The 15,708-nt window shown below is 38.9% G+C and overlaps 1 protein-coding gene across 3 annotated transcripts in view; it reads right to left on the bottom strand.

The window, feature by feature from the left end:
• ASXL3 (ASXL transcriptional regulator 3) overlaps positions 1 to 15,708 on the bottom strand; it is a 136,156-nt gene that overhangs the window by 27,307 nt on the left and 93,141 nt on the right. For 2 of the 3 annotated variants that reach the window (XM_081950546.1, XM_081950545.1), the window contains exons 6-8: positions 12,449 to 12,566; positions 11,367 to 11,486; positions 465 to 628 (exon numbers count right to left, since the gene is read on the bottom strand). In XM_081950546.1, the coding sequence (XP_081806672.1) occupies positions 465 to 628; positions 11,367 to 11,486; positions 12,449 to 12,566 (402 nt within the window). Of the gene's footprint in view, positions 1 to 464; positions 629 to 11,366; positions 11,487 to 12,448; positions 12,567 to 15,708 lie in introns of those variants that run through there. The other variant, XM_081950547.1, reaches the window with a different exon arrangement.

Genomic DNA, 15,708 nt, shown 5'->3' with positions numbered 1-15,708 from the left:
TGCATATCTCAAATCGCAACTTATCTAGCTCTTTATGAAACTAATGCAATTGGTTTGCAAGTATTTCTTCTCGATGAAATAAGAGACCAAGCAGCTAAATTAAGTGGGGAAAAGGACATTAAGGTTTAATGTTTATTAATGTTAAGGCTTTAGGGAAATGGACATTAATAGATGTTTCAGGTATGTCGTGGGATGAAATGACAGAAAAAGTGATTCATCTACCTTGTTTAGGTTGCAAAACACAACAATCTAGAAGAGAGTTCATCTTTTGCTGTCATGGCAAAAACCTTCTGCTAGACCTTTTCACCTAAAACATACTCCTTGATTTTTCAGCTACTGCCCATCAGAGCAATTTCCACAACTTATATGTTGTGAAGAATCACTCATGTTATTCAGTATTAATCAAGGTATTGAAAAAGATTTACTGTGAAAGCACTATGAAGTACCTTTTTTTTTTTACTCACCTGCCTATCTACTTCTGGAAGTAAAAGCAGGAGGTATTGTTGGAAATGCTGAGGTAATGAAAGAAATGTGTGTTTGTTTATTAAAGCCCTCAAGTTGGTATTCACAAGAATAGATCCTGGTGTTTCTATATCAATGTCCTCGGCTTTGGTCCATTTCAAGTGTCCTGGATTAAAGAAATAAGAACATATTTAACTCTATCACAAATAAAGGAAGGGATAGCTATATTTAATAAGTAAAATTCAAAACATTTACTTTTCATACAGTATAGCAGCTGTCCATGTTAAGGAGAAGAGAACTTTCTTTCCCAACACTTTTAAAAGCATTCTTCTGTATTGTATACCCCACACTATTTTTCACATGTGCATAGTATTTTTGTTTCCTCTTTTCATATTATTAAAATAATGTTGTTGCTTTACTTTATAGAAGGAACTACCTAACTATAGAAAATGAGTTAACTTCCAGTCTCATTACTTCATCAAACTATGCTGTTAAAATCAGTTGCTAAGCAAAATGTGTTAGAAACCAATAAAATGTGTTATAAACTCGCAATAAAAGCTGTTTTAAAATAGAAACCAGCAAAGATCACACTACATTATAAATTGTTCTTTGTGCACTTTCATGAAGGAACTAAAGCCACTAACACATTGTAAAATTATGAATTAATCTTTTTTTAAATCTATATTTTCATCTTTGAGTTGGTAAAGTAAGAACCAATGAGAAATAAAAGACAAAATAGGATACTGGAGGTCAATAATCCATTACACACTGTGTTACTTAGACATTGTTTTTTGACAATGTCTAAGTAACCTTCATGAAGAACGGCTAGAGTAGGTACCACACCAAGCTCATCAGGAAGGTGTTAAACTAATAGGGGAAGAGTGGCAAGAGTTCAGAAACAAATATGCATCTGAACCTTAGAGCTAAGAAAACAGGCCAGGAGGCCAGAATGAAACTCAAGAGTATCACAGATAGTTCTGTAGCCAATACCAGTCAAAATCTCAATTGTTTCTAAATTTATACATAGGAAATGGAAAATAAATAGGGAGAAGTAGGATCCTAAATTAACAAGACAAACACAAAAACTGAGACCTAATGGTTTCCACTTATGGCTGGCACATAGCACAGGAAGGCTACAATTTATTCATAAGGAACAGATCCAACAAAAACGGGGAGGGGAGTGGTAATGTATGTAAAGGAAAAATATGCTCGTGTAGAAATTCAGAAATCAGAGTATAAATGCTCTACTGAAAGCATTTGTACAAGAATAAAATGAGACAGAAGGGAGAAATAAAGATGATATTGAAAATTTATTAAAGATCACCTTAGCTGGCTGAATATATGGATGAAGCCTTTATGTCAGATTACCAATCTTTCAAAGACTAATAGTAAAGATTTTAATTATAATGACATCAGCTGGGAATCTAGCTCTGCTAAAAATCAAAGATCCAACAACTGTTTGTCCTCTCTTGACAATTTTATTTACCAGAAAGTGGAAGAACCACAGACTTTGTCATCTTAGACCTAATTATCACTGGCATGAAATAATTAGTTGAAGTAGTAACCATGCCTGGTAGCTTTGGGAAATTGGTCATGTTATCCTTGAATTCAAAATCTCCAGGGAAGGAGGTATGGAAAAGAATCAGACCATTGTTTTGTATTCCAAAAGAGTAGAAGTTGATAACCTTCAAGAGAAGGCAGGTTGGAGGGAAGCACAACAGTTATAACCTGAACCCTGTGTTATTCAATATTTATAATAATGATTTGAAAGAAGGAGTTGAAGTGATAATTATCAAATTCACAGATGACACAAAATTGGATTGGGTGACTAATATTTCAGAGGAAAGAAAGTTTTTAAAATATCTAAACAAGCCTGAGTGGCTGAAGTAAACAGTGCAGAATTTAACAGTTGGAGGAAAAACATAAGACCCAAGTATAGGATGGGGGAGCCCTGATTTTGCGGTAATATATGTGAAAAGAATCTGGTTGATCTTGCCAACCACAAGCTGAACAAGGTTAGCAATGTACTGAATTTTTTAAAAGACAAATTCTAAATTGGAATTCACTAGCAGAAATATGGAGTCAATATGGATCATGGGAGTTAATTGTTTCACTCTAATGAGATCTCAATTGAAATACTGTTTGTATGCAGTTCTGGACACTATAATTCAAAAAGGATTGTGACAACTTGAAGTGAGTTGAGAGATAGGCTACCAAAATGGTGATGGGTTTTGAAAGCAAGGTCTCTGAGGAATGTACTTGTGTTTTATAAAGAGGTAACTGAAGGGAAACATCGTAGCAGACTGTAAATGTCTGAAAATTTGTCACACTGGAGTAAACCTATCCCCTATTACCCCAGAGATCAGACCCAGAAGCAATGTTAAAAAATACAAGGAAGTAAACTGGGTATCAGAAGGAACATCATAATTATGTAAACTGTCAATCAGTGGAACAAGCTGCCACATGAAATGTTAAAACCATTGTTGTCTACACTGGAAGTAACAGGGATTTCATTAGAACCTGGATTCATTTATTTTTAATTTCCAAAAGCAGAACTTAAAAATAAATAGAATTAAAAATCAGACATAGTAAATGTTCCTAATGAGAATCTTATTTCTCTTATTTCTCGAGGTCGGACTTGCTCCAGCTGCGGGAATCACCCCTCTCGCAGGCATGGCCCTTTGCCCCCTCCGGGGCCCACCTTGATGACGGGTTTGTGAACCCAGAGAGGTGGAGGAAGCGCAAACTTAGGGGGTTTTTAATGAAATGTTTTCTATCCTTTTTAGGGGGCTCCAGGGTGGGGGGGCGGGTGGGTCAGATCAGGAGCGATGTGAGAGCTGGGCCTCCAGGTGTGGTCGTGAGCAGAAGGAGCGGAAGGGAGGAGGAGGGGGAGGATATCATTCCTATACAGGGCTCTTTAATTCCAACGGTCGCAGGGAGGGGCAGATACGAGGACAGATTAAGAACTTATAGTCGGTTGGGAGACCGTGGTTGCTGGTTACACCCGGTCGCTTGTACCAATCCCCGCGGTCTAGGTGGTCAAGAGTTACAGACCCAGGGCCTGAGGCTGTTGTTATACAATGCAAGGTCCGTTGTTAACAAGGCCCCCCTCATTCACGATCTAATTTTAGAGGGGGAGCCGGACCTCGCGGGAATAACGGAGACCTGGTTGGGCCACGAGGGAGGTCTTCCCCTCGTGGAAATGTGCCCACCAGGCTACCGAGCATTTCATCAGCCCCGGGCCCAGGGAAGGGGCGGTGGGGTGGCAGTAATTATTCGGGAGGACTTAGAGCCGAGGGAGTCTACTGCGCCACAGACGTCCGGATGTGAATCCCTTGTTGTGAAATGGGGCCCTGGGAGACAGTTGGGCCTGCTGATAGTATACCTGGCTCCTCGCTATACATCAGCGGCCCTGCCTGAACTCCTCGAGCTGATCGCATCGGTGGCGGTTGAGACCCCCAAACATTTAGTGATGGGGGATTTTAACCTGCCATCGATGGGAGAAGCATCAGAGGGGGTTCGGGAGTTCATGGCTTCCATGACAGCCATGGACCTGACTCAAATGATTCAGGGCCCGACACACGAGGGAGGACACACTCTGGACCTCGTTTTTGTCTCTGGCCAGTGGTTGAGTGATCTGGGAGGAGGGGACTTAACCATCACTCCCCTGTCATGGTCAGATCACTCACTCCTTCGTCTTGACTTCCCTGGTGCTACCTCCCGCTGCGGGGAGGCGGAACCGGAAAGCACTAGATGGTTCCGCCCCAGGCGCCTGATGGAACCAGATAGGTTCCAGACGGAGCTTGGGCCACCTCCTGTAACCTTGACCCGCCCCCGGGTAGAGGACCTGGTGGTCGCGTGGAATAATGCGACTTCCGGGGCCTTGAACCGGGTGGCGCCTTTGCGGCCTCTCCGGCGGCAACGATCCACCCTGGCCCCTTGGTTTACCGAGGAGCTGAGGGTGATGAAATGCCGCAAGAGACGTCTAGAGAGTCGTTGGAGATCCTCTCGTTCCGAACTTGATCGAACACAGGCACGAGCCCATTTAAGGACGTACCTTGTGGCATTGAGAGTGGCCAAACGCCAATATTGTGCCACTCTCATTGCATCCGCAGAGAACCGCCCTGCCGCCCTGTTTCGGGTGTCCCGCTCCCTCTTGTTTCAGAGGCCGCGGGAGGCCCCTCTACAGGGTAGAGCAGAGGAATTTGGGAAATATCTGCAGGATAAAATCGCTCAAATTCGGAAGGATTGGGTCCCTGTTAGTGGTCCAATGGAGACGTCCGTGGCGAGTATTGAGGAATCGACCTGGGAGGAGTTTGACTTGGTTGCCATCGAGGATTTGGACAGAATGCGTGGACGACTGCGACCCACCACATGTTTATTGGACCCGTGCCCCTCCTGGCTTGTACTGGCATCCTGGGAGGTTACACGAGACTGGCTCCTGGACCTAGTGAACGCCTCGCTGAGCGAGGGGTCTCTCCCGGCCGCCTTGAAAGAGGCGGTGGTGAGACCCTTGCTCAAGAAGCCTTCCCTGGATCCTTTGGAGCTGGCCAATTATCGTCCTGTCTCCAACCTTCCCTTTTTGGCGAAGGTTGTAGAGAGTGTGGTGGCCTACCAGTTTCCACGGCATCTGGAGGAAAATGATTATCTAGACCCGCGCCAGTCCGGCTTCCGCCCCGGTCACAGCACGGAGACGGCCTTGGTCGCGTTGGTGGATGATCTCTGGAGGGCCAGAGACAGAGGTTGTTCCTCTATCCTGGTCCTATTAGACCTCTCAGCGGCTTTTGATACCATCGACCATGGTATCCTGCTGCGCCGGCTGGAGGGGTTGGGGGTCCGGGGCACCGTTTTGCGGTGGTTCGGCTCCTACCTTTCTGGCCGGACGCAGCGTGTGTTGGCAGGGGAGGAGAGGTCGACCCTACGCCCCCTTACTTGTGGGGTGCCACAGGGGTCGGTCCTCTCGCCACTCCTGTTCAACACATATATGAAGCCGCTGGGTGAGATCATCCGTGGTTTCGGGGTGGGATACCATCTGTACGCTGATGATACTCAGCTGTACTTTTCCACCCCGAACCACCCCAACGAGGCCATCGAAGTGATGTCCCGGTGTGTGGAAGCCGTACGGATCTGGATGGATGACAACCGACTCAAACTCAACCCCTCCAAGACGGAGTGGCTGTGGGTACCGGCTCCCCGGTTCAGCCAATTAATTCCATCATTGGCCATCGGGGGCATTCAACTTGCCCCCGTGGAGCGGGCGCGCAATTTGGGCGTCCTCCTGGATGCCCGGCTGTCCATGGATGACCATGTGACAGCCGTGGCAAGGGGGGGCGTTCCACCAGGTTCGCCTGGTGCGCCAATTGCGCCCCCTACTGGACCGGGACGCCTTACGCACAGTCACTCATGCGCTGGTGACGTCTCGCTTGGACTACTGTAACGCTCTCTACATGGGGCTTCCCTTGAAATGCACCCGGAGGCTACAGTTGGTCCAGAACGCAGCCGCGCGGGTAATTATGGGGAGTACTAGGTACTCCCATGTGACACCATTCCTGCGCGAGCTGCACTGGCTTCCTGTGGTCTATCGGGTGCGTTTCAAGGTTTTGATAACAATCTTTAAAGCGCTCCATGGCTTAGGACCTAGTTACTTGCGGGATTGTATTCTGCCCCATACATCCCTGCGACCAATCCGCTCGCACAGAGGGGGCCTCCTCCAGGTGCCGTCCACCAGACAGTGTCGAGGGGCGGCGCCTAGGAGTAGAGCCTTCTCTGTGGCGGGCCCAGCCCTGTGGAATGACCTCCCCCCGGATATTAGGAATACCTCTGACCTCCGCTCCTTTCGTGTAAAGCTCAAGACCCACCTTTTTCAAGTTGCTGGCCTGGCTCAACTTTGATCCAACTATATCGCTCCTGACGGGTTTTTTTATTTGGGGTATTTTAATTATATTCAATTTATTTAGGGGTTTTTAAACATTGTGTTTTTACTTGTTTTTATCTATCAGTTCACCTCCTCCTTGTATATGTCGTATATATGTCTTGGTATATGTTTTGTTATATGTATGTCGATATATTTATTTCCTATGTTTTGTTGTACGCCGCCCCGAGTCTTCGGGAGAGGGTGCGGCTAAGAAATAAATATTTATTATTATTATTATTATTATTATTATTATTATTATTATTATTATTATTATTATTATTATTATTATTATTATTATTATTATTATTATTATACATGTTCCTTGTTTTAAAAAGTTTTTTTTTAAAGTCCTGTTTATGCAACTCCAAGATGCAAATTAAACGTTGCGGATGGAGGGCACAGAATCTTAAAACAAAATCAAAATTTTGTGTCCGTTAAAACCATATTCTCTCAATAATATAAACAATAAAAGCTCAGCAAATACGTTTTCTCATTTTGCTTAATTTAACTTTCAAAATAATTTATTAGATGCACTAATTTACCTTCTTCTGTCCTTCATGAAACTGAAGATAGCTTATATAAAATTACAAGAACCTGAGCAGAAATGCTTAGTTTAAGCAGAATAGTGGTATCATATGCCATCAAGCTGTCTCATAAGATAATAATTCTAGTACTTAATAATAGCTAAAAATGAAGACAACATCTAGCCCACAGAAATTCTATTCAGCCCTGAGTTTTGAGATTTATTGATGTACTGGTTTATTACATTTGTAATCTATCTTTCCCTCAAGATGTCAGAGTGCTATACACATCTGGAGTAGGGGTGGGGAGTGACATTTATCTTACAGTCACAACACAGTCTGTAGTTCAAAAGAAAATAACAATTGGGCACAAAACGGGGCAAATGGTCTCTATGATTATGTGGAGACCTGAGCCAGTTCTCCTGTTCCTATCAACATCGTAACCATTCTCAGGAAATGTTGACTGTTAGAAAAAGGTTCTTTTTAAAACAATTATGTTTCCCAAGAAGCTGAATTCTGTACTTTTGAAAGCCTGCCTCACCCGTTTATATGAAAAAAATGTATTCAGTTAAAACAAATTAGAAGAAAGGAAAATGCTTCTGTTTGAACAAAGGTACAATACTTCTGCATTGATACGTGCATTTTAAAAACTTTTGAATGAAAACATGGTTCTCAGTTCCAGGCAGTGATGCTATGTATGCAAAGCAATGCATATGTCTTAATCATGCTTTGTAGTTTTATTGCATCCATTTTATCATTTTATATCAATTGATATTTTTATATTTTATTTATAATTTTTAATGTTCAATGTTTTTAATGTTTTAACATTGTAATTGTTTTATATTGCTGTTTTGCGATGCTGTACACTATCTAGAGTACAGAATTATGCATAGAGAGTTCTACTTTTTAGTGGCTCACATTGTGTTTGTTGTATTGATGATGTTCAAAATTTAGGGAGTCTTCTCCACTGCCTGAAAAGTTTAAGTCAGATATCCTCATATAACCTGAAGCTCAACTAGCTATACATAAATTACAAATTGACTTCTCCCAGACAAAGAAGTATTTTTATGCCTGCATGGACCTCTTTGAATTCTAATCATTTTGACTATAACAAGCTATCCCAATACTATATAAACACAAAATGGTTCTCAGCAAAGATTGATGGTTCAATTATTCCTTGAAATGCTACAAGATCTTCAAAACTGCAAGTATCACAATTCAACAGTTATAAAAATACAATGTTCCACTTATTTTTAATGAGATTAGGCAAGGAGAGTTGTGTTCAAAGGGGTTTTTAAGTGGAAGGCAACCACATTTTCATTTATAAAAAGCAGCTGTGGCTACCTAATCTAGCATTCTGTCCCCACAATGCCCAGTTAAATGCCTGTGGCAAGGCAATAGGCAGAATACAAGTACCGCAATATTTCCCTCCCTGTGATCCACAGCAACTGGGATTGAGAGATATGCAGTCTCCTAGACAGAGAGCAATACAAAACCATCCAGACTGGAAATTATTGATAGTTTTATGATTCATGCATTTGTCAAATTCTTTTTTATAATCATCCAAATTGCCAGATGTCACTATATCCATGTGTTAACAAATTCTATAATATATTAATTGAATTTTTAACTATCTAAGTTCATCAGATGGCCCTACGTTCTACTCCACTTTTTTTAATACTGTGCCCAATTTTAGACATTTCTGTCATGTCCCATTTACTCAATTTCTTCTAAACTCATTAGTCACAAATGTGACTTTATTTCATATGAAGGACACTCATTCACTTTCATCATTTTGATTGCCCTTTTCTGCACCTCTTGCAATTCAATAATACTGTTTTGGTGATGGTATGAGCACAACTGTAACAAGTAAGCCAAGGGTAGTTACACTACGGGTTAGAATGTATTTTATTACAACTTGACAGATTTATCTTACTAATGATTGTCACAGCTGAATTTTAACTGAATGTACCAAATTGCATTTTTCACAAGTGCCTCAAAAGAGAGTGATGTTTTCATCAAACTAGGGGCCAAATATCTATTTTTGTCAATAGACATCACAGTCCCCATCAAGACTTCAGATCGTATCAGCGTAGAGGTAAAGCAGATTTTTTAAATCTCAATTTGCATTACTGAACAATATTTGAAATTTTAATGCCTGCTTCTGTGTTTTGGAAGTTTTCAAAATCTGCTTTATTTTAACCATTTTAAGAAAATAAACTTGACTGCCTCTCTAATTTCCTGGTTCTGTTCCTCACCAGCTATGCGCCCAGAATGCCTTTCTGGAAGCGTAGCTAGTAACTACTCCTGAACAGCTGAGATTATGTCTTAATGGCTATGGTGGTCAGGATGTGGGATTTGATTCCAAATCAGAAATGGCAGTCTGAGAGAGGAGAAATGTGCATAAATTTCTTGTTGAATAATTCCAGCCTTGCCCTACAGCAGCATTTCTCAATCATGGTAACTTTAAGATATGCTGCTGGTTGGGAGTTGAAGTCCACAAATCTTAAAATTGCCAAGGATGAAAAACACTGCTCTAGTTCTCCTTAATGCATGCCAATCTTTCAGGAATTTTGGACTTTTCAGGAAGGCTCTTGGGATTCAAAGAGGAAGAAAATGTAGGGAAGATAAGCATGGCCTTCCTGTTTCTGTGGTCCTACATTAGAAGCCATAGTAACTTAAGCCTTATAGTCAGCTAATTTAAATCCTCATATTAAGTATCTAATACTTAAAGCATATTAAATATCTGAACAAAATTTTTCCCATTTCCCCTTCATTAATTGTGCTTCCAAGTTAGACTTTATGAAGTTATGGCACTCTTCAGATCCACCCATTCTTTTGCTACCACAGACAGACTCAAAAAAAACTGCTAAATATGTCAATGAAGGAAACTGAATCATATTTTATAGACAGAGAGCTGTCAAAGAATGGGATTTTGTTGTTATGTAAAATATTTTACGTAAAAATATCACCTGAACAAAAAATCTCATTTTTGAAAAAGGCAGTTCTATATTACTCTTTTGTTCCTTTTTCTGCTAAGCTATAATTAAAAAATAAACATCTAAACACAAGTCAACAAAATTCTATAAATCATTAACTCTGGTCTTTTAAAAGAATAGATGCTACGTTTTGATTATTTAATTACATTGAAAAAGATAATACAATGAAGCTTATCAACCACTGAGCCAGAAATGGACATTTTCACATTTGCAGCTTCTTAAGACTCTTAAATTAAAACAATGGCATGAACTAAAGAGTAAATCGGCACAGTTCATGTTTGTATGGGTCTGCATGGGTGTGCGTGGGGAGAGGGAGGGAGGGAGGGAGGGAGGGAGGGAGGGAGAGAGAGAGACAGAGAGAGAGAGAGAGAGAATATGAGAGACAGAGACTAGAAAGAGCTTTGTTGCCAAAACAAAGATTTAATTTTGTCCAGATGGATGGGAAGAATTGTAAATTCTGTATTTAATGTATGACAGTTAAACAATTTTTACCACAGCTTTAATCATCAAGCAAAAATTGTTTTTAGAATCAAAATATAATTCAGAATTCATTTGCAAAGAATAAAAAGATAGGAAGAGAACCTGAAGAAAAACAAATACAATAAGGAAGATACTGATGTCAGCAATAGAAAACTGCAATTTTAAAAGAGAAATAACTTCTTTCAGAGCATATTGCTAATTTATTGGGAGCAGTTACACCATCAGATAATATTATGAAATGGCCCTAAGTTTAAGAAGGATAAGGAGCAATTATAAAATTAGCATTTTTGAAATATTTTAAAATATCAAATTAGGATGCAAACAAAAATCTAAGAAAGGAATAAATGCAGAGTATGACTATAAATAATCCAACACAAAGCAAAAACGCTTGCCTGTTTATTTGTTTAATGAGATATTTTGTTACTGCCTAGGATAAATAAGTTATATATAATTTAGCCAAAAAAAGGAAAAAAAAGGATGAGGGAACCCAACACTTGAAAGTCTAACAATGAATATAAATATTGGTTTACTATATAATCTGAGCTATTTTATACTTTTAAAGAATGAGAAAGAAAAGCCAAAGTCAGACAAGAAATGTGACTGAGAAATATGTTAATAATACGCTGAGAAATAATGAAAAAAGATAAAGGGGGAAAAGTAAGAATAGTCCTCCATGAAAAGATGGTGAAGCAAGAAACAGTTGGCTCCAAAATGGCCAATTTAGGGGAGCTACAGACTGCCCGATTGAAAAAGGTTGTGACAGAATGGCCTGCTGGGAAAAGGTGCCCCCAAAGGGGACACCCCTGCAGAGTTCAAAGGGACAAAAGAACACAACAAGGGAAGCTCTTGTGCACTGAAAAAAATATCCAAAACATCAAGAGAGAAAATGTGAAATTCATTATAGTGAATTTTTGCCTTTTTAATGTATTCTATAAAGTAAAAAGATGAAGGGGGGGGGGAGAGAAAAGGACATTTTAGAGACCTACTCACCTAAACCAGATTTTTTTAATCTCTTTAAATGCTGGCTCATTTGTTTTCCAGTTGGAGACTTTGGCCCATGTTTCATTTCTTTATCAGAATTGTCTGCTTCACCATTTTTAGATTCAGACCCTTTAAAAAAGCAAACGTTATACTGAAATGCTTCCCGGTTTGGGAAAAAACCAAAAACAAAGCTAGATATATATTTTTTTTACAAAAAGAAAAAAAGAAAAAACACGTATAGTGACATCTTTATCTGTTACCCTATTTAAAGGTTATGTTTTCTGCTGACAAGTTGATTCCCTGTCACTGGAAGCAATGAAGCAAAAGCTCATAAATCCATTAAGTGATGAAAACAAGTTTCTTCAATGTAACAGTCAATAACGACGTTTGCTAATCCAATATAAATAAGCTTCTTTTCTGATAGCAGAGGCATCTTTAAAAATAATAACACTACCTTTATAAGGGAACAAAGAAATAAAAGGAAGAATGGGAAACCCTCCCTTTGGTAAGTTAATTTTCTCCCACGTCGGGAGGGGGGGGAACCCAACCTACAATAAAAAGTGACACAGATCTCTGCACGATTCATTCACAGTGAAGCATGTAACAGCCGAAAGTAAAGGTCAGGGTTGCACTGTGGTGATTAAGATGGTGCCAGAACACAAAATCTTATTAAAAAGACAACTGTTATTGCAAGACAGGAGTATGAGAGTAATTCGCACTCCCAGAGGAGTTGTGATGGTTATTTATTTGGCTCCCTGATGGCACGGAATGCCAAAACGTAGCTCTCCCATTAAGAATCAGCATCCAAAAAGACTACTTTGCATTCCTTTAAAGCAGCTGTTGTAATTTTAATTTTTTTTTTAGACACAGTCTTTCTCTCGTGATCCTCCCCTCCCCTCCCTCCTAGCACTGAAATTAAAATCTTCCTTCTTGGAATTAATAAAATTGGTTTAAAAAATGAAACATAATCCATCTTGTGGGAACACCATAATAATTTTTCAACATCCTAATTTTGTGCACGATAGCTCTCACCTCATCGGGAGGGCTCTTTGACTAGAAACTGTTGTTGCAGTCAGTCTGTAGCTATTTACCTGAAGGTGAATCCGACTGCTCATCAGACACCTTTAATGGTGTCAAAACAACACGAGGAACAGTCTTGTTTACCATCATTGAGACTCCATTTCTTCTTTTCTGCTGCTGTCTCAAAGCCTACAAAGAACAAAACAAAACAGAAAAATATAACACAAAATGCTGCTCACAAGTGAATTACACAAAACATTCCCCTTTCATTCAGCTAAGCTCCTTAAGATAATAATACCCAACTAGCTGCAAATTTACCACTCTTCTATTTCATCTTTCTCTCTCATTCAATCTCCCTATATTTTAATTTAAGCATAAAGAAGATGCACCTTTAAAATCCAGAACAATGTTGACAACAAAGAAGCATTCATAACTGTTTGCTCTACCTTAGCAGCAGAAACATGAGAACCCATGGAATTTAAAACTGAGATTTTCAAGTAAAACAAATCTAAAAATAAATATTTCAAAACCAGACTAAAACTGCATGTCTGTACATCTCTTGCAGGTGCATCTTCTCCCGTACACTGCTCAGTCAATCAAGTTAACACAGTGTCATCAGTATGTACAGCATGTAAGGGCTACAGTATTGATGCACTCACTCAGCCGTGAGTAGCGCTGCACAAAATCACTGCACATGGCAGGAATCATTTATTTCTGCGAAAGGGATCGGTCCTAATCTTGGAAAACCTTGCAGCACTTGGCTTCTGTCTGCTTGACTTTGGGCATTAACCTTCAAAACACGAACATGGTAAATGTGGGAGAAAATCATAAAAGAATAAATATCTACAAATGGGGAGGAGGTTCGTGTGTGTGTTTGTTTGTGTGCATGCTTTTTTTTGTAACTGTATCAGCAACAGGGAGGATAATGCAATACAAAATATGAATAGGAACTGAATAGCTGCCAGGATATTTTATACAATAACAAATAAATTGGAAGATTAGGGAACATAAATGGGAGAACCTGCCTGTTAAACAATTTATAAGTACAAATATTTAAACTGAACAAGTTACAACAAATCGGCTCACTTCCGATTATCTGGTACCTGCTTGTAATCCTCATTTTACATTCTTATCTTTGATTTGTGTGTGCATTAAAAAGACCACTAAATTTTACCAAAGGAGATCATGCTTAGCATGAATTAATATCCTTTGTCTCCTTACGAGCATAAACGACTAATGACTTGTGAGCTTAATTCTGTAAATGCAATACAGCTGTAGTCTATTTAGATGACAATGCTCTGCACACAACACTTCAAAGGCAAAATAATTAAAAACAATTGCTTCCTATTTCTCTGGATAATAATATTTTAGAGCACAAATTCTGTCCCAGAAAGAACAATAAAAAGCAACAACTGGGTATTTAATAGATATTTCAATGCAGAATTTATCAGAGGGGCATAAATAATACAGAGGAATTTTTAAAAATGGCTGTCAAGCAACAAATAATTTAAACTGATTTATTGCCTTAAATCAACCAGAGTTACATACTTATGCATGTTTGTCAAAATATCATCGCATAGTTTTAATATACTAAAAGCAAACAGCTCTTCTTTAACTGCATGGCAATATTTAAAATTCAGTGGACAAAAAAAACCTATCTATTAATGAAAGAAAATATAGCTTTAATATTTGCTTCCATCAGTTCGGAAACTTAAAATATAGGATGTTTCAGTTACAGTAATAGAGAAACAATTTTAATATGAACGTTCAATTTCCATCAATAGTATGATAATCTGTTTGCAAGGCCTATTAATACTGATTTTAGCTCAGCTCTGTGAAGTTTACTAGCCTATAATTGTTATTGAAGTAGAAAATGCATGTATCCAAACTGAAATGCCTTGTTTTACATTTCTTTATCATTAAATTTGGTGGCAGCTCTATAGAGTCAGTCTAGCAATATGTTCCACTGATTAACTGGAAAGCAAATTTCATCTGCAATTAAATGTTTAGTTGATTAAGCAACTAATTCAGTTAGGGGTTATGCTCTCAATAAATATCAATATTCATGGCCCTGAAAGGACATAACACAGTATATAAAATATCTAAACAAAGATGTACAAACAATGAAAATCACTACATTTTATTTGTAAGCAATAGCTATAACTATTTCTGTCAACATTTGTTTCCAAATTTAAAACATTGCTACTGTACTGTTGTATATAAATTAAATTTCTAAAAGTGATGTTTATTTAACAACAGAAGTGGCAGAAACAATTTTTATGGATTATTCAGATAAATATGGCTTACAAACCTCAAGAAGTAGTACCATGGCACAATTCAGGTGAGTTGGTTCCTTCCATTTCTAGCGTAAGATGGCAATGTACAAAGATCAGACTATCCCATCTCCCCCCAAAAGTCTTACATCCAAACCTCACCTGCTATGTCTGCTGCTGACTGCTCAATAATATTATCATACTATGCCTAGCTCCTTCCTCATTCTCTACAGAACTCATATGAAAAGATAGCATATTGTTTGGATTGTGGAACTTAAGCAAGTAATCATCAACCTCAGGAAAATGAAAGAGAAGTTAATAAAGCCATTCCACATAGTGACTACTCAGAGACACTATGACAGTCAAGACAGACACATAAGGTAACATCTAAAACAGTTGTAATCTAATAACAGCAAATTAAAGGCCTCGATAGATTTCAGAAGAATGATGGAAGCAGGTATAATGCAGAAGTTGGTGGATGAGGAAGAAAATAGGTGGTGAAATTAAAAGAATCACATGGGATGCAACTAATATAAATGAAGAAAAAGAAAATGCCCAAAGTAGTCTGGAATCACTTTCACAAAAGAGATATCATGCTGTTGTAGATGAATACCAAAATGAATTTGAAGAAGGAACAGAAGTTTTAAATAACCTTCCAAACCACCTTGGGAAAGAAGAGGGAGCGAGAAAGAAATTTAAGGTAATCTATTTTGATCCAGTCTAGTGTAAAACAAGGGTAGAAAAAAAAACCTGTCAAACTTTTATGATTCTGTTATTACAATCTGCAACAATAAAATATGATCCTTATGATAAAATAGAGCTCCTGACTTGGCCTATCTTGAAAGGTTTGGCATCAGTAGAAACACTAAATATGCACAGGTCATAGTATGGGAATTGTATACATTGCACAATATCACATCATTGGAGTGGATCAAGGGTGGGAACCTTAGTACCCACAAAAAGTGCAAAATGTACCTTTGTAAGGAACATACACTAACCAAATAGTAATTTACAAGCTTTGTATGACAGTTGTGGAAATCAGGATTGAATTTTCATAA

This window comes from Natrix helvetica (genome assembly GCF_964273705.1).
Source record: "Natrix helvetica genome assembly, chromosome: 4".
NCBI classification, from domain to species: Eukaryota; Metazoa; Chordata; class Lepidosauria; order Squamata; family Natricidae; genus Natrix; species Natrix helvetica.
The sequence above is the reverse complement of the archived record's forward strand: the minus strand, read 5'-3'. Positions and strand labels throughout refer to the sequence as shown.